Raw genomic sequence first — 22,625 nt, 5'->3', positions numbered from 1 at the left:
CAAAATACTAAAATAGATTTGCAACTAGAATGATCATTTGTGCTCCCCACAATGTCTATTATGGAAATAAAGAGACATTTAGAAACCAAACAAACATTATGACTGTTATGGATCTGTACACTTTACATCATAATTAGAATGAATTAGTGTCATTTCACAAATAAATATTTAGTAATAATTACCAAGAAAAAAAAAATCGAATTAATCCTAAATCAAAACATAGTTCACATTATCATTAATACGTTTACATTTTTTATTGTAGGGGCTTTTTTCCCCACAAAAAGCAATTTTGGAACAGTGTTGGGTCGTCACTTGATGTCTGACCCAATGTAATCTGGGTCCCGAAGCAAAACAATTTAAAACAACCACTGATTAAAAAAGCAGCCTCAGGCACTCAAAACTCCCACCTCATGTCGGTTCAATTTGTTTAGGCAATAAAACGATATATTGTCACAGACGTCTTTCTTCAAGGTCGGCTTTAGCTCAAGTCGGTAAAGACAAAGTGTCTGTGCTTGTGAAGGTTACAGAGGATATGATGGTTTCATCTCGGTCCAGTCTGGAATGAGTTGGATTAAATATTGGATGCATTGAAGAAATGTTTCATTACAGAGGTCAGGATCAAGTGTGGTCAGTATGGGTCAACTATGAACGTGGACCTTCACAGGACAACCTTGCTCCAAGTTCAATAACTGCTATAAACCCAGACAAAATGCAAAATTAACTCCACAAAGCCCCACATTGGATACACACCCTGGGTGACAGGCTCACAAACACACACTCACATAGGGTGACTAACAGCTATTTTCAATCTAAAGTTTACTAAAGCAATAAAGCTGCAAAAACAGGAAGAAAAATGGCTCCAATTTCAGTGGGTCAAAGAATTCGGCATGACCTTCACCTCAAAGACAAACTTAATGTCTGGTCACATACAGTACGTATGAATGCATCTATGCAAAAGATTGCAAGAGACAGAGGTTCTTCCAATAACAGGGTTCAGGAGCAGCCCTTCTGATGCTACAATGAAAAGTGGACTGAAAAATAAGGAAATATCAGACTACTGTGTAAAAACTTTGAAGAGAGGGCAGCCCTAAGAGTATAGTACACACTATACTGCTAGATAGACAGACAGATACCAACAAAAATCCAATTGAATTAATTGAAAACATTCTAGTTTTTATCAGCATTTTGTCTTGTCTTCCAGCATAAATGTCTACAGAGATATTCCCAGATCTTGTTTTGTTCTAATGTGCTGTTGTGTTGTCTAAACCTGTGGTTTTGCTTCAAACAAGTTAACTACACTAAAGGCATAGCACTGAAACTGGATACATACTGTACATAACAAAATTTGTATGCACTCATTTTAGGTTGAGGTCTGGATCTGAGAAAATGTCCCCTTGTGCGGGCTGAATTACCTTTTGTTAAACCCTAGTTTGCTCACAATTACATTAATATTAACCATACAAATGACAATAATTTAAAAAACAAACCTAGAAAAACTTTTTTTTTTTTCAAAGATGATGCTAGTTTATTTTAGGGGTGTGCAAAATTGACACAAAATGTTTTGGGTTTTTTTGGCGGCAAGTCCCCATCTTAATGAGTGATCCATTGACTCATGTTTGGATTTTTGGCAATAACCGATTGTTCCAGTAATCTGCTATTGGTGTCAGGGCTCTGAACCTGTTCAAGGAACGAAAACGAAAACCGGAAACAAACGATATTTTGACAGGAACAGAACCAGAAACAAAATAAATGTTTATAGTTCCAAACAGAACCAAAAATTTGAAATGGCCTTTAACAGGTTATTAACGTTATTTTATCGTTCCATTTAATATTTGAAATTTGCTGTCAACCAATCACGAATTCCAGCAGTACGGCATATGCAAATGTGACGCTGAAGCCAGCAAGTGAAATGTCCGCTCAGCTGTGAACTCATCATAGGAGAGTCTCGTATGGCGTCATAGTCTCAATGGCAATGCATCGTCTTCAGGGTCGGATTAAGACCAAATTAGGCCTGATGCTGCAGTGCAAAAATTGCCTTTTTTCTCGCTGTTGGTGCATGTGCATTTGACACTCAAGCGCCAGCATGCTTAGCCTTTCCTGCCCAACTGAGGACCGCAGCTCTCCTTTGATTATTCCCAACTTTGAGAGGCTCGGCTCGCTGGGGGCACTGGACATCATCAAGCACAGATAGATGCGCTAACCAATTTCGACATTTGGAAACGTCTGCGAAAGATTTAACAATGACAAAAGCTCGTACAAGCTCTGCTGATTTGTTCACAGTCACCAGTTTCTGAGTGCATGAATGCAGCAAACTGTATCAGCAAATTTTGACCGATTAATAATCAGTTAAACGGTTTAAAAAGTCATTTATTTATTTTCAGTAAATTATACAAATATTTATAAAGGTTTGCTGCATGGTTAAAATACGCTATGCGTGTATATATACAGGTCCTTCTCAAAAAATGTGCATATTGTGATAAAGTTCATTATTTTCCATAATGTAATGATAAAAATTAAACTTTCATACATTTTAGATTCATTGCACACCAACTGAAATATTTCAGGTCTTTTATTGTTTTAATACTGATGATTTTGGCATACAGCTCATGAAAACCCCAAATTCCTATCTAAAAAAATTAGCATATCATGAAAAGAGTTTTTTTAAAACTCCCAGCCTGGTTCATTACTCAAAACCGCAATCATGGGTAAGACTGCTGACCTGAAGGCCATCATTGACACCCTCAAGCAAGAGGGTAAGACACAGAAAGAAATTTCTGAAAGAATAGGCTGTTCCCAGAGTGCTGTATTAAGGCACCTCAGTGGGAAGTCTGTGGGAAGGAAAAAGTGTGGCAAAAAACGCTGCACAACGAGAAGAGGTGACCGGACCCTGAGGAAGATTGTGGAGAAGGACCGATTCCAGACCTTGGGGGACCTGCGGAAGCAGTGGACTGAGTCTGGAGTAGAAACATCCAGAGCCACCGTGCACAGGCGTGTGCAGGAAATGGCCTACAGGTGCCGCATTCCCCAGGTCAAGCCACTTTTGAACCAGAAACAGCGGCAGAAGCGCCTGACCTGAGCTACAGAAAAGCAGCACTGGACCTTTGGACAAATTTTGCATGTCATTCGGAAATCAAGGTGCCAGAGTCTGGAGGAAGACTGGGGAGAAGGAAATGCCAAAATGCCTGAAGTCCAGTGTCAAGTACCCACAGTCAGTGATGGTCTGGGGTGCCATGTCAGCTGCTGGTGTTGGTCCACTGTGTTTTATCAAGGGCAGGGTCAATGCAGCTAGTTATCAGGAGATTTTGGAGCACTTCATGCTTCCATCTGCTGAAAAGCTTTATGGAGATGAAGATTTCATTTTTCAGCACGACCTGGCACCTGCTCACAGTGCCAAAACCACTGGTAAATGGTTTACTGACCATGGTATTACTGTGCTCAATTGGCCTGCCAACTCTCCTGACCTGAACCCCATAGAGAATCTGTGGGATATTGTGAAGAGAAAGTTGAGAGACGCAAGACCCAACACTTTGGATGAGCTTAAGGCCGCTATCGAAGCATCCTGGGCCTCCATAACACCTCAGCAGTGCCACAGGCTGATTGCCTCCATGCCACGCCGCATTGAAGCAGTCATTTCTGCAAAAGGATTCCCGACCAAGTATTGAGTGCATAACTGAACATAATTATTTGAAGGTTGACTTTTGTATTAAAAACACTTTTCTTTTATTGGTCGGATGAAAAATGCAAATTTTTTGAGACAGGCATTTTGGGTTTTCATGAGCTGTATGCCAAAATCATCAGTATTAAAACAATAAAAGACCTGAAATATTTCAGTTGGTGTGCAATGAATCTAAAATATATGAAAGTTTAATTTGTATCATTACATTATGGAAAATAATTAACTTTATCACAATATGCTAATTTTTTGAGAAGGACCTGTATATATATATATATATATAGAGAGAGAGAGAGAGAGAGAGAGTGAGAGAGAAAATTGTATATAAGTTTTTTTTAGAGAAAAAAATTAAATAATAAAAATAAAATATTTAATTCAGAAATACACAATGCTGACACAAAATGTTTACAAACATTAGGCTATAATAAACACTAGGCTATTTTTATAATCATTTGTCATTCAAATACATCGCGAATACGGAAACTTTGATTTTGTGTCGAATGAGACCAAACGTTGGTTTCAGTTATGTTTTAGCCTAAATTAATTAGTTTTAGTTTGTCATTAATATTGCTATAGCTTCTTATATTTTAAATTCTTGTTCTTTTCTAAATACTGTTATTGAAATGATTTTGTTGTGGAGTGAGGGGAACTAAAATAGCCCAGCGGAGCTTCTCAAATTGTTTTCATTTGCTATTAACCTCAAAATAATTATTAGAATGAAATTTGGAGTCCGACTTTCGTAATGCATATACAGCGCTACTTATTATACATTTACTGTTATTCTATATTCTTTATATTAAATAACATTTAGCATCCAGATACGTCAGGGACATGGAAACATTTGGATTCGTGCAGAATGAGAGAGGTACATCAGCTTCACCTTTGATTAATTTGTTTTTGGATTGATGTTTTTATAGCCTAAACTTTTGGATTTGTTTTGGAGAGAAACTAATAACTGTTTTTATAATGTTTTTAAACATTTTGCTTTAGACTACAGGCATTTTAGCTTTCATTATTTCTGAAGTAATAGGGCTAATAAAATGCGACATGAGCCGCAACCTTTTTTTTTTGCTCTCAAAACGCAGTCAATTTTTTAACAACGCAAATTTTTTTTTTTTAAATATCTATTTTAAATACTTTGTCTTTAAACTGTTTATACATTTTTTTTAGTTTTTAAGCAGCTTACATTTGGCAAAAATCTACAGCTGTTTGGCTGTGACTAAGCGTTAGATCTCTATTTTTTTCCTTTTCTTTTTGAGTAAAGAAAACACTATACTTTATTATTATTATATTATTATTATTAGGCAAATTATAGGCAAATAATATTGTTTTTTAAAAATAACATTATTAACCGGTATTTACCCAAACTGGTTTCGGAACGGTAATAAAATCAGAGGAACGCAGAACGGAAACGTTAAAATACAGATTCTGCTCGGAAATGAACCGATTGAATTTTGTTTTGTTTTCAAGCCCTGATTGGTGCTGATTAACTGGCAAAACCGAAGAATCAGTCAAACTCTATATGGTACAATATTGCCCTCATTTTGAGGCAGTCTTTTGACAATACTGATAGGAAAAATCTTAAAATAGCATAAACGTATGACTTTACAATTCCCCAGTAGACAAGACATGTGTCATCAAATAAAGCTCAATGTTCACCAACTATAAAAAATAATGGATATTCAGAAACTGTTCAAAATGTGAGAGTACATTTTTACCTAAATAAGTTCATGTTAAATGTAGTTAATGTAATGTGGATGCAATTGAATCTTAATTCTGTAATAAATAAATGCATACATTTCATTGTATAAGAGAAAAAAAAAGTTTATAAGAATGTGCCTAATAAACTTCTGGCAAGACTCGGAAGTAATGCTCTCACAAGCCACTTCTATTACCAGATGACAGATTTTCCACCCAGTTTAACTTCTATCAAATAACATCCACAGAGAAGCACATGGTCAACTACAGTAGCACAGATCTCATCAGAGACAAATCATCTCCTTCACCTACCTCACCCTAATAGATCCTTTTCACACTTCCGTGTTCACACAGCAAAAATCTTCAATAATGAAGTAAATTTATGTATTATCCTTCGTCGATAACAGCAACAGTGGAGCAGAATTATTATTGATTTCAAATGCATTCATTACCAGTAATGCTTTCAAACAGCCTTAACCTACTTCTATATTATTTCCCATGAATGGCAATAAAAAGACAAATAGCTTCCTGCTATTCGACAGCATGTATTTCATGGTTTTGAATGGTGAGTTCACAAAGTCTGATTACGTAAAGAAGGTAAAGAGTGCATGAAGTTTGCATTGCTTCCTTGTTCTTCCTAGTGAATAGAATATCCATTTAGGATTTAAGAATGGTTTTACATATAATCTTGATAGCCCATAGTCTGTCTACCCTACTGAACACTGATTTAAAAATAATTGTCAACTTCTTACTGTTTCAATGGTATACTTGCTCTTGACATCATTAAATCCTTTAAGTGTGAACTGAACGTTGTGCAACAGTGACTAGTAATTTTGCATATGCACATTAGGTTGGTGTTCGTTAATTTTGTGTAACTATTTTTGCATTTAAAAGTTTAGTAATAAAAGGTTTATCAGATTTCCAATACTCTTAGTTCAAGGATATTTATTTATTTAATTTTTTTCATTGATATAACAAAGGGATTTTCTGAGTTATTATCTTATTTGGTCATACATCTACAATACACTGGCATATTGTCTATTAACCGAGGGATTTCTGAATAGCCTGACCTTTGACCTTGCCAACAGTGCATCATTTTCTATTTTTGTGGGTCTCTATTTAATTACTCCATATTGACATGGGACTGCACTGGCCTTTCCCAGATTTACATTTAATTTCAGATTTATATTCTCTTATGTAAATGTCAGCTTATGTTAGCCTGCACCCTGCTGACATTATAAAAATTGATTAACATCATTAATATTCCAAAGAGAGGGACACAGAGGGTGGCCTGAGCAACCATATCTTCATTGACATATGCCTATATGCAGTACATCTCCTTAGACAGAAATGCGTTTTGAATTTAGCAAGCAAAATGAATGACCTCACATTAGATTGATGTTGATCAACTTTTATAAATACAAATAAATCAGTGAGTGTTGGGCCGTCGTTGTTTGTTAAGCACTTAATCATTTCAAAGGCTGATATTGATAACATGGCTGGACATGTCAGTCATGTGCCTTAAGATATCTCAATGTCATTGGCTTGAATCACTGCCTGTGTACCAGTACTACTGAACAAACTCTCAAGGCCACATAATGATATACTTAAACATAGCTGTCTAAAGTATCACTCATTAAAAATGTCTGGTATCTGCTGTTGCTCGGGTCAGACTGAGGAGTCCTCTGGATGATACGTTCTTCACAGTGATCATTTGCCAAATGGTCTGATAGTCTAAAAAAAATCAATTAGGTGCTGAATGACATAAAAACAGTCTGTCAACACTTCAAGAGTGAACAGAGAGGCAGGCGATGGATAAAAAGGCAGATGAAAGGGTCAACGATGACAAATAAAAGTGTGAGAACTAAAAGCAAGGGGGTAAAAAAATTTAATTACTTATCATTACTGATTAATTACTTATCATTGGAAAATAACCAGAAGAATATCACAGTGCAGTAAACAGTAAAACTATTTGTGCTTCAAACCAGTGTGTTCATAATTACGACAATACATTAAAATAATATGATAAGATATTCCGGTTTGCAATATCCAACAGCATAACAAGATATTATGTACAGCTAAAAATAACTGAAAGCAGATGACTCCGGAAGCCTCGCACATTCAAGTTACAAATGGCCACACCTGCTCTTACGTTAAAAATAAGGTGGATAGCCTTACATAAATGTGCTTCAGATGGAAGAGGAGCAGACAATGAGATGCAATGCATCACACACACAAACTGACTGGCCAGTGTGGAGATAAAACTAAATCAGGATGGGATCTGTGAGTGCTCTCAAGTTGTGTGGACCTTAATCCTGTGTATCAAAGGGAGAGAGAGAGAGAGAGAGAGAGAGAGAGAGAGAGAGAGAGAGAGAGAGAGGAGAGAGAGAGAGAGAGGAAGGCAGGCCTCAGGGAGTGTCTGACTTAGGTTGGGTTCACAGAGTGATGATAGGCTGACTTAAAATGTCAATGCTTGATCTGTACGCTAAGGGAATGAACTCAAGTAAAATTAAATTCCACTCTGTAGGTTTCAGAAGTCTCTTATAGAAGTAATTTGGGTCTAGTAAACCCATTTGTAACTAAGTCACAGAAACGTTTGTAAAAGAACAGTATTTCAAATGATTATGTGTCCGAGACTTTTCGTTAGATTCCACAACAACAGGCAAAAGCGGCAATTTATGCGAATTACAAAATGTAATTTTCTGTGGTAAAACAAGAAAAACGAAAAGTGTGAAATGGTGTCAGCTAACCATTCATTTGTGTACGCGTGTGTATAGAGGGGTGTTTTTTGAATTAGTGAAATTCTGCTGGAGTTCGAACAAGGCTAGCATCTGTGAGCTCGGCTATTAGCCATGCGTTAGTGAAATATCTCCACTGAGACATCTCCAACAACATCTCCATTGAGACGTCTACAGCAGCAGCAGAAAAAGCCACTAATTTGATCAAATTAAACTGGAAAGAAGAGGAAAGAGGCTAGAGTGACAATTAGAGTGGAAGTGAGAGTGAAGATGTCGAAAACATGAAGGAAAGAAAGAAATAAAAACAGAGAAAACAGCAGGAGGAAAATGCGTCTTTGTTCAGATGGGGAACACAAATTACTTGTGCTCAGAGGGGCTGAGAAAGTTTTTCCTTCAGAGAAAACAAAAGTCTAATTTATCTTCATTATTTCAAAACAAGGCAACATTCCGAAATAACTCCTTTATGGGGGCTATAACAAAAGAGTGCACAGTAGAAAACTACTAAACAAAAGATGGAAAATTAATTACATGGCAGGGAGACGTTCACAATGATAAGGCTGACTGTGATGACAGAGTCTCAGAATGGTGACAAAGGATTCGCTTCCATCTATGGGACAGATGCGGTTCTACTGAAAGGCCACTGATCCGTCATGAAGAAAAGACACAAACACATGACACCCTCCCCAAAGGCCTTCTCAGCGGATTTCCAGAGATTGTAGGTTCTAATCTGTTAGTTAGAGATTATGATGGCATTCACATGGGTGGTTTATGAACTAGCCCAGAGATTCCCAACCCCTTTCTCATGGGACCGGTTTTGTGAAGTCACATTCTCGCACAATGCTTTACAACAGAATGTACTGTGTTGGACTATTTTTCATTTGACAAATCATCTGAAAAACAGCATGACAAGACATAACCAGACAACAGTCAGCAAAGTTTGTGCATTTTGTTAGGTACGTGTTTTGTACGTTCAGTTCACACAGGACCTTGCATTTTTTCACTAATTAGTTGGCCCACTAGACAGCAACTCGGACCATGGACGTTGATTCACAGTAGAAAAATAAATAAAAAGATGCAACAACAAAATACTGGAGATGGCCACAATAATAGAACCCCTTGAGTGAGGTGATTTATCAATTATAAATTCTGTAAAAAAAAAGAGCCAGACACTGATCAAAATCCTCAGTTTGTCAATGTTGATGTATATTACAATGAATTGGTAAAAGGGCAACATGCAATATGGCAGAATAAATCATGCCTACCACGTAAAAAACCCAGTCATCGATTGCTAAAGTCATCGCTTCACTGCAGCTGCCAACAGAAGTTCAGGTTCCGGAAAGAACACTTACAAGATGGTTGTTCATGTCAGATTTTGTTACGGTTTAAATTGTATTTGGCAAATAGTTTTTGTGAATTCAGTATTTCCCCATTCAAGTAGATGCAAGCTGGTCTTGATGTATGTCCAAAACAGCTGCCAGGTGAACTGATTTTCCTTGAACATCGATTCATGCATGCTATCACATAGAACATATTTTGAAAGGTTATACATTCAGTACGCATAAACTAGCATTCACATCAAAACTGAAGTATACTTTGGGCTACAGTATGTACAGTACAAAGATGGTACAGCCCCCATTTTTGGTTAATGGAAGTTATTTTTTTTCCAGATTTGTCTGTATTCGGTGGCAATTATTTGATTCAAACTGTGAGTGAAATCATAATTACATCCCTGGGCCATAAAGCCTCCCCGCCAGCAATGTCACTCACATGAGATCACAGCAATTAGCAGAACACAATGATCCAATCAATTCCAGAAGGACAAATTAAGTCCCACCCTACAATTTTTTTCAAGAAGCCATTTCACTCATATATAAACAGTATATATATACAGTACCACAATAGAGAAGAAAATAAGATCACAAATTTCATTTCATAGAGCCTGAAAGGGGTAAAATCCATCTAAGATGTACAAAAAATTCAGCTTCAAACAAGAATAAAAAAAATATTAAATTAATTAAAATGGACTATTTAAATGAGTGTTATGAATTGTATATAATTTTATATGTCAAAATTTTGCAACATGCTAAAGCCAGGGTAGAGCACAAAAGTTGGTTCTAGATTGGGTAATTATGTCCCATTCGTTTTCTCCATAGTGAAATAGATTTTCCTCAACTCACATGAGCTCTGAGGCTGTTAAGTGATGTTATACAGGGTCGTCCTTAGGGGATGCAGCTGGTGCAGTCGCACCAGGCCCCGCGGTGAACGGATCCCCCACAACACCAGAACGGGACCGCAAACGGTACCTCGCACCAGGCCCCGCGTCAGCTAAGGACGGCCCGATGTTATATATATGCTTCTTCATTTTGCATACAATACTCATAATCCTTAAGACTATGCCAAGAGCAAAAATAGCAGATTTTAAATTGCATACTTACGGCCATTGAGATGAATGAGAATGCTAACGAATCACTTTCTTCAGCTATTACAGACCTCCTTGGAGTCAAGTCTTCTGTGTGCTTCATGTAAGGAGCATTATAATAAGAGTCGCTGCCTGTGTACAACATTCCAAATCAAATCACTCATGAGGATGCTGCCTATATGGGTAGTAAACAGCAAGGCAGCTCACTAGGTTTCGAAGCAGTACCTTGTCACTCTACACCATACAGCTGTCTAACAAAACCAGTGGAAAGATTTACTTTCACGCATTCACTAAAAAATCATACACACTGTGTTGCTTTTAGCTCAAGATAAATCAAAAGATTGCTTGACGGGGATACTTTCACAGTTGTAGTTGTTCACCCTCCCGTTTCACATTGTGCCACAGTATGTGGTTTATTATGCAGTAAGTTCCAATCTTAGTTAGTGGAGGCTGATACCGACACTCTCCTCAATACGCTTTTCATGCTCACCCTCCCTTCTAGGCTGGTAATCTTCATATAAAACAGTGCAGGCTTTGGCAAGCCAAGCACAGGAAGAAGTGTGAAGTTATCCCAGCTTAACTCTTTCATCTCATGGTTAATTAGCGTGTGGAAGCGGCTTAATGCCGCAGCGTCAGCCAAGGGAACTCACCCACTAATCCCTGACACAAATCACATTTTCTTCAGGGAGAGATCACCTGTGTCACTGTGCAGCCCCAACATCTCACTCTTTCTCACACAATCACAAGTATAAACATGACTATGAGCAAGCCTTTTTTTCCCCCGCGTGCAGTGAGAATGGTGTCATTGATGAAACCCTCTGTTGCCAACCGCTGGAGTCTCTCCAGCACCTAATATCTAATTCATGACGTCCACCTTAAACCGGCCCAGTTCCAAACACAAGTACCTTCTGCTTTAACGGCTGCAAATCTCCTCCAATGAATAGAGTATTCACTACAGCTTTTATTTATATCTTTCACAGTATGTAATGGAGTAAAAGAAAGAGCAAGAGGAAAGACATTTCATATTAGCTTGATCAAGAATTTGGCAATTTTATGGACGTTAAGTGCAGGTTTTACTCCCACGGAATGAAGTATATTGTGATTTCTATGGTGCCGAATGCTAGATTTTGTTTCCCAGCATGCACGGCATCATGAATAAATCATGCAAAACAACGCCTCAGTGTTTTTGTTTTTACAGTTTTCCACATTATGTGCATGATGTTGTTGTGTTTGTACTTTTCTTTGAGTGGTGTTTTAAGGTGTTAAAGACATCATTTCTTTAAGTCATGTTTTGTGTGAGAAATGTTAAAGGAATAGTTAAAAATGAGTCTAAAAGAAAATGTGCTTAAAATGTACTCACTCTCAGACCATCCAAGATGTAGATGAGCTTGTTTCTTCATCAGAACAGATTTGTAAGAATTTAGCATTACATCACTTGCACACCAGTGGATCCTTTTACTGAATGGGTGCCATCAGAATGAGTGTTCAAACAGCTGCTAAAAACATCATAAAACTCCATAAACTCCACGTCACCAATTAATTACTTTGAAGGGAAAATCTGTGTGTTTGTAAATAATAAAACCATTAATGAAGGTCAATTCATTTTAACTATAAACCGCCACATCTGGACAAAATACGAGTCTGTAATCAATAATAACATTTACTCCAACGAAAAAGTCCATTCCCTGTTCTACTCTCATATCAAAAATCACGATATGTGTCTAGAACTCTTTTCACTTTTAAACAGTCCTTAATCTGTGTGTGTGCGTGTGTGCGTGTGTGTGTACAGATTTTCACTTGTAAAGCTTTGCAAGTCCTGAAAGTAGACAAAGATAACCCAATCAAACAAATGAGAGAAAAAATATATTCTTTGCCCTTTATTATTCTGGAAAATGATTAAATATTACATGTGAGTGGCTAAATATTGTGAATATCTTGGATTAGCAGTCAATTTGAAGGTGAAACTGGAGTCCATCTGTTCAGAGGTGTTTTCAATCAATGGGTGTCAGTGCGTTCCCTGTTTTATTTAAAGAACAGGGATCTATCAAAGTTTGATGATGTTTGTGGAAGAGTATCATGGCACAAACAATGGGGATCTCTGAGAACCTCAGAAAAAGAGTTGCTGTTGCTCATCAGGCTAGAAAAGTTTACAAAACCACCTCTAAAGTGTTTGGACCTCACCTATCCACACTCAGACACACTGTGTACAAAAAGGGGAAATTCAGGACCAATGTTACACTCCCCAGGAGTTTGTTGACCAATAAATATCACTCTAAAAGCAAGGTGTGCAATAGTCCGCAAGGTAGCAAAGCAACTTAGGGTAACCCAGTGTAGTCCATCATCATGAGAACACCATGATGTACATAGCAGAATTGCAAGGAGAAAGCCACTGCTCTCCAAAAAGACAATTTCTGCCCATTTGAAGTTTACTAAAGATCATTTGGACAAACCAGAGGACTGTTCAAGAAATGTGTTGTGGATGGATGAGACCGAAATAGAACTTTTTGGTTTAAATGAGAAGCTTTATGCTAGGAGGAAGGAAAAGACTGAGATGTGTGGTGGTAGTATCATGGTTTGGGCCTGTTTTGAAAAATGTCAGGACATCCATCTATGAGTCTCAAAAGAAATTGGGTCATGCAGCAAGACAACAACCCCAAGCACATAAGTTGTTTTTATCAAAGAACAGCTACAGAAGAACAAAGTTAATGTTTTGGAAAAGACCTGAAGAAAGCAGTTTATAGAAGGAAACCCACCAACATCACAGAGTTGAATTAATTCATCTGTAATGAGAAATGGGCTAAAATTCCTACAAGATGTTGTGCAGGACGAATCAGCAGTTACAATAAATGTTACCTGCAGTTATTGCTGCAAAATGGGTCACACCAGATACTGAAAGCAAAGACTCACATACTTTTTTTATGTTTTGATAAATGATTAGGTTTTGAGTCATATTTACGCAGAAATATAGAACATCCTTTAATGGCACCCATTCACTGAAGAGGATCAATTGGTGAGTGATGTAATGCAAAATTTCTCTAAATCTGTTCTGATAAAGAAACAAACTCATCTTCATCTTGGATGGCCTGAGGGTGAGTACATTTTTAGCTATTTTTCATTTTTGGGTGAACTATCCCGTTAAAGACCATGTATGCCAGACTGATTCATTATTATGTGTTTGTAGCACTTATTATAAAATGCTGCTAGCGGGAGCATCTTCTCAGTTCTACTAATTATTCTATGAGCGGCAAAAAAACAACAAAAAAAGACTCAACCCAACTCCACCACAGATTGTGTGATGATAAGGATGGATTACTGCAAAATAAGTTTGGCATGAATATGTGAGGGACTTCAACACTTCTAAAATAAACAACTAAGTAAATAAAAAAATCATATAATATTAATCTCAAGCTCTTATCAATGCCAATGAGTACCCTTCATTGTGCAATCGGTGGCTTGTGTGCCTAAGGTTGCAGACCTCTGGTCTGATTGTTGTCTGCGAGAGTTTGCTTGTAGCATGTAAAAGGAAGAATACAGCTTCTTTACCTGATCCACTCCATTAGCTCCACAGTGTCTGGATCATAAAACTCTCTCAGCTCAGAAATCTCCTCCATCAGTCTGGGCCAGAACTGTCAACAGAAAGACAGCGATTGAGATGGAGGGAGAGCGTGAGACTGCTGTAATGGGAGTGACTGACAATAATCAATGACCAACAAAGCAGCCCAACAAACATCCAAATACACAAACATACACTATTCATATCTGATTGCTCATTCCCACTGCTGTGTTAACAGACAGAAAAAAATAAATAAATAAAAATTGCATTGTGGAATCAGAACTAACACACACAGTGTGATACAAATTCCATTTGCGTGCACTAGGATTCCTGCGCCACCCAGGCAGCTTAGCAATATATGCAAATAGATACATGACAGCATTGAAAATGTCTTACCTTGTAATAAAGGAACACCAGTACTACAATAGGAACAGAGTACCTGATCAGTCTCATCTGTGGAAACAGATTAATAACATAAATGAATAAATAAATGTATAAATGGGAAGAAACAGGACGTGATGGTTTAGGATCGAGGGCTGTAACTACATTGCCACCTAGTGGGGAAATTAAATGTTCAGCTGTGTGCACACTTACACATTTATTCCTTACTGAAACTCAATATTAGCTGATAACATTGAGCATTATAGCTTCAAAATTACACTTGTATATAGATATATTTGATAACCATCTGTTGTGGGCTTCTATACATGCTGAATTTTATTATTAGTCCCTGTTTTTTGCTATTGCTTGATTGAGTTTAGAGGAGAGCAAGGCAAACTTATGTTGGTGAATCGGCAACATAGTCATGTAATAGGAAGCAAAATGTGTCAGATGCGTTGGGGTAAGATACTGTGAGAAAGTTGTCAGCTTTGCAGCCAATGCAAGAAATATTATTAGAAAATGTTGAAAATTGCTGTACTAACTACATAAACTTACAAAAAGTGAAAAGTTTGAAAACATGTTTTGATTCATGTGAAAATGTGAATAATATGCAAGGAAATAAGACTTGGATTTGGACTGTGCATTATTAAGCGACTTTTTTATGTAAATTATTCATGTGTTCCTCTCACATTACACAACATACCCCAAACATGAGAAAAGTTTCACTGGAAAACATCGTTTTTTCATTAGAGAGTCATATTTATACAGAATACTGTATATATCCCGAAATATGTTACTTCGTATTACCTCGGTCTCATTTCTCATTTTTTACAGCTCTCTACAGTGTGTTTATGTGTGCATTCAAAAGTTTGGGGTATTTATTATTATTTTTAGTTTGAAAAAAAAAAAAACTTTTATTCAGCAAGAACACATTAAAGTGACCAAAAGTGACAGTACAGATATTTCTATTACACAATATGTATAATTTAAATAAATGATTTAGAACGTTCTACTCAAATAAGTATTATTGATAATAATGAGAAATGTTACTTGAGCATCAAATAAGCATTTTAGAACGAATTCTGAAGTATCGTGTGACACTGTTGTAATGGCTGCTATCACTGAACACATTTTGTAAGATATATTGAAATAGAAAATTTATTATGATATGTAATAACATTTCGTTGTTTTCACTGAAATTCCCAAAACTTTTGAATGCTATTGCCGATATCTCAAATTTACAACGTATGTGTCTGTTAAATGACTAAATGTAAATGTGCGTTTGTGTGACAGATCTCAGTGGCTCACCATGGTTTTGGTGTTGCAGTGAAGGACCCTCAGATACAATGACCACACCTCCTTACCACACACCCCAAAGGCAGCGAAAGGACACATGTGGCCAGTCCACAAATATTTCATCCTGCCAGCGGCAAAGATAGAAATCTATTGATGCTTTCTATTTTATCATAAAGCTCAGACAACACACTGCAACCATGAAAGACTCACACAGCATTCATTTTCAACTCTATTACTACTCTAACACCAAACTAAACTTTATGAAGCGATATCGCAATGTTCTACCATAATTCATTCATCATTAAAATCTAGAATGAACTGTCAACTTGGGATACAGACTAATAAGATGAAGAAGATCACAAATCAGAAGCGGTGTGGAGGACAGGAAATGAAAGTGGAAGCAGTAAAGAGGTTGAAATTGAGATGCACCATAGCAGCAGCAGCAGGGAATGAAATTACAGATGATAGAGTGAGGAAAATACAGAAGGAAAATATTTGCATGGAGGGAAAGAGATATGTGATATGAAAGCAACAAAACTTTCTAATTTACAACTTGCTTACCTCATAGTGGAAAAGGCAAGTAGGCCGAAGAAGACAGTGTGCAAGAGATTATAAGCGACGTCCGGACGCATCATAAAGGTCCTCTCCTCTTCCTCCCTGCTAGCTTGGCCCGACCCATTCGTGCTTGAATGAAGAATAAGGAATCAAACAAGAACACTACCACACATTAAAACATAATACCAGCTGTATTATTCAGTGTTCAAGTGTATGTGTCTGTTTGTTTGTTTTTTCTTAAAGTATGGAAGGGTTAACAACCTATCTGATTAGTTTATGTGTGTGTGTGTGTGTGTGTGTGTGTGTGTGTGTGTGTGTGTGTGTGTGGTGCAAAGCCTCTGGGTGTTTATGAGCTCCTGTGATTCTGATAAGGAAAGAGAACAAAAAGAGGGTCACAGCAGCCCTTAAAGCAACAGCAAATCTGCTTTGAGTTTGAACTGAACATAATAACACATTTAAAAGCCCTAATGGAAAAAAATACATCTAGTGTCCAGTTATTGTGTAGCACATCTAATAAAGACTCATAACTCTAATTGTAAATTTGCATTATAACCTGTGGTAGACAAGGTGGTTATGAAGCTATAATCACTGCTCTGTTGGTCATTTTTTAGCCATTTTTTGTGCCCTAATTAGAAAAACGAACATTATGAGGTTATTTAAATTCCCAGATACGTGTCTTGTTAATGTGTAGCATACGGCTTGAGCATTTCCCACAGAGAGGAAGTGATGCGGTAGTTTTACCTGAGATTAGAGAGCGCCACCAGCACCAGCAAGATGAAGAGCACACTGAGGGTGCACAGATACGGATAGAGCAGCACTGTGCCAGCCAACCGCTCAAATGTATCCAATGGCAACAAGCCAAAAGCCTCTTCACACAGATAGAGACTGGCATCAAAGTCTCTGAAAGAAAGAGGAAGGGAGGGAGTGCGGGTGTCAGGATATATATTATACAGATTATTGGGAGCAGCATTTCATCTGATCAACTGAAATGGCTTCATAAATATCTAGTGGATGAGCAGATTATATTGTGTGCCAGACGTTATTTTTCCACCAGAGCTGGACGCATTTAATCACAGCGGATTAATGGCTCGCTCTAGTCTCTGAGTAGATCTCACTTCTGAATAAGACACCACGACATGGCATTTGATTGATGATAAAAGGCTTAGATGTAGCACCACGAGAGCTGACCAAAGACTTACCTCGTTGCCCCGAAGCCAAACTTGGCCTTTATGAACTTAAAGATGTGCTCGTCTGATTTCAGCTGGAGTATTTTCTGTCAATTAAAATGGAGAGAGTGAAGGATGAAATCATTCATGGAAGTGTCTCATGAGATCGGGGATGTGGGTTTTCATGAGAGTGAGATATGAAGAAAGACAATGAGAGTGAAAGCAAAGCTAGTGTCTCAGGAGGAGACGGTAGAGAAGTTCTATTTTATCATTAATGACAGGGCGGATGATGTAGAACACGATTCATAGCTCACCTTGGCTGAATAATTGATGGTGAAAGTTAATGTGAGGACTAGGAGCGTGTGAAGAGCCAGTTTTCCTACTCGTATGACAAAGCCGCCTGTCTTTAGTCCCGTCTGAAACCACACACGCACACAGCAGATATTAATAAATAAACTACAACCATATTCTTAGCCTCAGTTTTCAATCAAAATAGAACTGGGTGTTAGGGAACACAGATAAAGCTTGGGCAAGAAAACAAAAGAGATGAAGTGCCTCATGTAAACATTTTTTTTTTTGTCTAAAATGGATGGGATGCGTTTTTAGGAAATGTCTTTAAAGTAATTGCTTTCGGTGCAGAGTGATGAGTGTGCCTACTGTATTTAGACATCGCCATCACATGGAACTGACCTAATACATTATTTATTTAGTTGCACTAGGCCTAATTCATTATACAGGAAATATCAACGAGCACATGGGACTATTAGGAGAAATAACATTAGTGAGCCTATAAAAAAAAAATGATGTTTTACATCTAACTGCTTCACATGTCGTTTTTCCATCCCACCACTTATACAAATAAAGTAAACAAATTTGAAAACAGTTCTGAATTTCTTTCTTTTCTTTTACATGGGTAACATGTCATTTAAAGGAGACCTATTAATGCCCCTTTTTACAGTGTGCAATATAAGTCTCTAGTGTCCCCAAAATGTGTCTGATTTCAGCTCAAAATACTCCACAGATAGATTTTGAAAATGCCTACTATTTTGAGTGGAAGCAGACACACGCTGTTTTTTCAGGCCTGTTTCTTTAAATGCAAATGAGCTGCTGCTCAACACACTATGGAAGTTCAATTCTGGAATCAATGGGATTCGATTCCTTACTGTTATTTTTGATTCCTAATTTTTTTATTGAAGGAACCTAACCTCACCATGACTGCAGGATAAAAGTCGTAGAAAGTATCCTTATCAGAATATGAAGCTTTAAAAAATTGTTATTTTGTCTATTTTGCCCGTGAAATTATAGTCATAGCCCACAGCTTAGCAGGGACTTGCGTTTATAGTATGAATTGAACAGGATATGAAGTGTCTAAAATAAATGTCCAAAGTTCAGCTGAATGATGAAGTTCTCTTTGACTGTATGCTTTCCAAAAAAATGAACAAACTGTAAACTGAAACAACCAGAACATTAACAATAACTGATAGATTTCATTGTTGACATGTCAAACAGATGTGCTCTTGGCCACTGATCTATGTTTGTGACGTTTTCTTTTAGAATTATCATCGGCTGATAGAAATGTTTAAAAAAACATAGTATTTTAAAATAGTATTTTAGATGGAAATAAGATCAAGACCCTCGAACAAGTCATAATTTATTCTGTCATGCAGTGCTCAAAATTGCAGACAACATAAACCAGTTCCACCAGAAAATAACTTCGAATCGTGCTTTTTTTGTTGTTTTTTACTGGTTAAATTAAATCTTTAAATCATTAAATCTATCCAAATCAGGAAACTAATCAGATTTCTAATCACTTTTAGCGAGCAGGGAGGCGGATGGTAATAAAAATATAAAAATGTAAATAATATTTTATCTCAAAACTCTCATAATTACAGCTTTAAAAGATCATGAGGGAAGTGAATGGTACTTCTCAAATTGAAGGCTGCACATCCTAAAATTCACATGATCTCAGTACTGACTTGTTTTCTTTTAGTTTATTTTCGTGAATGTAAATGTGTGCAGCCTTCCCTTTGAAAGGCACCCATAGATAAGCTTTGTTGAACTGAAAAATCCCATTGCCTTAGGAGCGAGGTATCCGTTCTTTTTGGAATCGATTACCAGCCCTACCCCGCCCCCTTTTCCAAAAAAAGAGCTGTGCCATTAAAGTTCAAACCTGCTAAAAACATCTGTTTTGGTTCTGATTATCATGGTTATCCAGCTGAAATCATGCATTTTAAACCATATGATTTAAACTGATATAGGGTTTGTCTGTGTGCACACATCTGAAGCACGTGGACAGTTCTCATTCACATACAACTTTACGTTAAAACACACACGAGTTACAAAAAAAGTCCATTATGTCTGTGAAGGTTGTTTATTTTTGGTTGTGCATGTTTATCTTAGATCTGTGTGGCAGCAGCAATATACAGTAAATAAATAAAAAAATCCATTGCTCTCTTGCCTCCTCTGAGGCTGGGACTCTAAATAGTGTTCTGTGCTAGTTTGTGCAGCCAAAGACATAACAGTTAGTATGTTTTGCTCAAACTTTTGCCATGACATTAGAGCTGGTACACCGTTGTCGCTTGCAAAATCAAAATGACAGCGCCAAGGATGTAAACTTACAGATTAAGGGGCGATAATATTATAATGAGATCGCTTTGCCACATCACCTGGGGAGTGAAATCTGACACGCTCGTTTTCTCAGACGCTTTCAGACAAAGGTTTAGCAAAACAAAGTTACTGGGTTCACCTTTTTCACATTTGCTTGGTTGGTAGATGGACTGGGGACCTGATTATAGCACTTAAAACCTTGAAAAGTCAGATTTTCATGATATGTCATCTTTAATAAAAAAACAACAAGAAATAATTAAATATATTTTACTTACAGGTAGTTCAATAAAACAAAAACTAAGCAAGGCTGTAACTCCTACATGCTGCATCTTTTCAGCAAATAATGCTTGAATGAAATTAAATGAGGAACTGCATAAACATATTAAAGTTGATGAAACTAAACTGCCTAAATAGGGCTTTAGATTTATTTATTTTATTTTTTTTTATTCTGTTTGGCAATTCAGAATACAATACTAGAGCTCACATCCCAGCAAGCACATATAAAGCTCATCCCTGAGATCATCTGGAAAGCATTGTGTTTCCTTTAATAAAATTTGTGTACAAACATTTGATCATAATCTTTAGGGAGCATATTTACATATGCAGTACAGTCTAAACCATTAACCTTACAAGGAGATCTGCTTAATGTCATTCTAAGATCTGACGAAATGCTTTAGAGTCTACAGTATTGCAGATGAGCACATGCTAAAAATGGCACAACCTCGATGAAAACAAACATATTGAATAGATAAATACATATGGTATCTAGGATTTCATGTAACATACTTGTTCTTAGAATCACAAAAAAAAAAAGGTTTTACGCTTACTTTCCCAATTTAAATCACTGACCTGGAAGTGTTTGATGAGGAGGGCAGACACAATGAAGCTGAGCACCAGGGAGCCCAGAATCATAGAATTGCAGAACTGCAGTAACCACACCAATAACAGACTCAACACCTGCATCAGGTACAGAGAAACCACCTACAGGCAGAAATAAATTAATATCCAACCTCACTTGAATTCCATAAGGTGGAAAGCCTCTAAAACGTGTCTTTGAGTGTTACCTGTTCCGCTGTGAGAAAGTCCAGGCAATCCAGAGTAAAGATTATAAGGGCCTGCACCAGCAGGACAAACTGATTGAATTGCCATGTCAAACAGAAGCAGAAGGTGGAGATGAACACCAGCCACAATACTACCCTCTGTGGTAGACAAAACAATGTTCAATTCTACTCACCAAACATACACAAACCTTGTTCTTTCTTCAGAGTTCATACAATGAGAATATGTCCAGTGATATACCATATGTCAGGAAAGCAATTAAGAGTCTGTGCTGAGAGAACATACTGAGAGAGAACAAATATGTGCTCGGCAGAGTAAATATTTCACTTACACTTGCAATCGCTAACCTCCATTTCATATTTAATAAAACTATTTCACAACAGCGGCAAGCAGTCAGACATATTTATCACAACTTACTTTCTCGTATTTTCATTATTAGCCATTTTTGTATTAATTTGCCTAATGAGTAAACAAAACTGACTGACTTATTTGACTGGATTACATTTATTTAAAGCTGAAGTTTGTAATTTTGCTGATTCTTTCTCCTGTCTCATTCTAATAAATTTTAAACACTGTGGCTCTGTGGTGCTATCACAATGGTCCTGTCCCAAATGGCACCCTAAGCCCATACAGTCTTCCTCAGAGCCCATACTTCTGTGACTGTTGGGTTGAAGTCTGCTGTGTTACTCGCAGAGTCTGACAAATGGGATACCCATTACAGTTTAGATGTACATGGATAAACGGCGGCCACTGTGAGACTGCAAGAATACGAGTGCACATAAAGTGTGTAAATTGGGCCAACATTTCACTGTTTTTACCAAAAGTTTGAATTTGGAGCAGGGTTATCCATTTATCCAAATAACTGAAGGCAGAGGGAGTGTTCAGAAACATATTTTTTAATTTCACATTTTTTGATCTAGCTCATGTCATCTGGTGACAGTAGTTCTCAAGTCACCAGTTCTTGAAATTCAAATTTAACAAATGGTTGCAACCTTTCCCAAGTCACCATTACACTAGCTGAACTAAGAGCAGTCTTGGACTTTGAAATGTCCACATTGCAGATACTTAATGAGTGAGCTGCTGATATTAGAGACCTTAGTCAGGGTAGTTTGATTTTTGATAGAAATTTAAACAAGGCCGTGATGGCTAGAAGTATAATGTGTTCATGTTGAGTAAGAACATGTGAATTGTTCAGCTTTTGAAAAAAAAAAGTAGACAAAACTTCATAAAACAGTTTTAAGAGTTGTGAAAAGTATGGGATGTAGGACATTTGTAGAAGATATATCATTGTAAAGACTAGTGTCAGGTCTTACTAAAGATGCACAGTGATGAATTAGCACTGAACAGGCCTGGACACAGTTACTGAATATGCATTTGTAGGAATTTCCCTTTCAGATGCAAAATTTATGGGATGATAGTATTCAAATGCGTCTGCTAAGATGCTATGAGGAAAACTTTTATTTTTTCTCAGAACACTGAA

The 22,625-nt window shown here is 37.1% G+C and overlaps 1 protein-coding gene across 3 annotated transcripts in view; it reads right to left on the bottom strand.

Annotated features, from left to right (window-relative positions):
* Positions 1 to 22,625, bottom strand: part of dpy19l3 (dpy-19 like C-mannosyltransferase 3) — a 49,451-nt gene that overhangs the window by 10,567 nt on the left and 16,259 nt on the right. For all 3 annotated transcript variants that reach the window (XM_059534384.1, XM_059534376.1, XM_059534366.1), the window contains 9 exons: positions 21,151 to 21,285; positions 20,936 to 21,067; positions 17,794 to 17,895; positions 17,513 to 17,586; positions 17,055 to 17,213; positions 16,320 to 16,442; positions 15,771 to 15,882; positions 14,478 to 14,534; positions 14,072 to 14,154 (listed from right to left, as the gene is read on the bottom strand). In XM_059534384.1, the coding sequence (XP_059390367.1) occupies positions 14,072 to 14,154; positions 14,478 to 14,534; positions 15,771 to 15,882; positions 16,320 to 16,442; positions 17,055 to 17,213; positions 17,513 to 17,586; positions 17,794 to 17,895; positions 20,936 to 21,067; positions 21,151 to 21,285 (977 nt within the window). The remainder of the gene's footprint in view (positions 1 to 14,071; positions 14,155 to 14,477; positions 14,535 to 15,770; positions 15,883 to 16,319; positions 16,443 to 17,054; positions 17,214 to 17,512; positions 17,587 to 17,793; positions 17,896 to 20,935; positions 21,068 to 21,150; positions 21,286 to 22,625) is intronic.

Source organism: Carassius carassius, chromosome 3 (assembly GCF_963082965.1).
Source record: "Carassius carassius chromosome 3, fCarCar2.1, whole genome shotgun sequence".
Taxonomy (NCBI): domain Eukaryota; kingdom Metazoa; phylum Chordata; class Actinopteri; order Cypriniformes; family Cyprinidae; genus Carassius; species Carassius carassius.
Note: the sequence above shows the minus strand (reverse complement) of the source record. Positions and strands in the feature narration are given on the sequence as shown.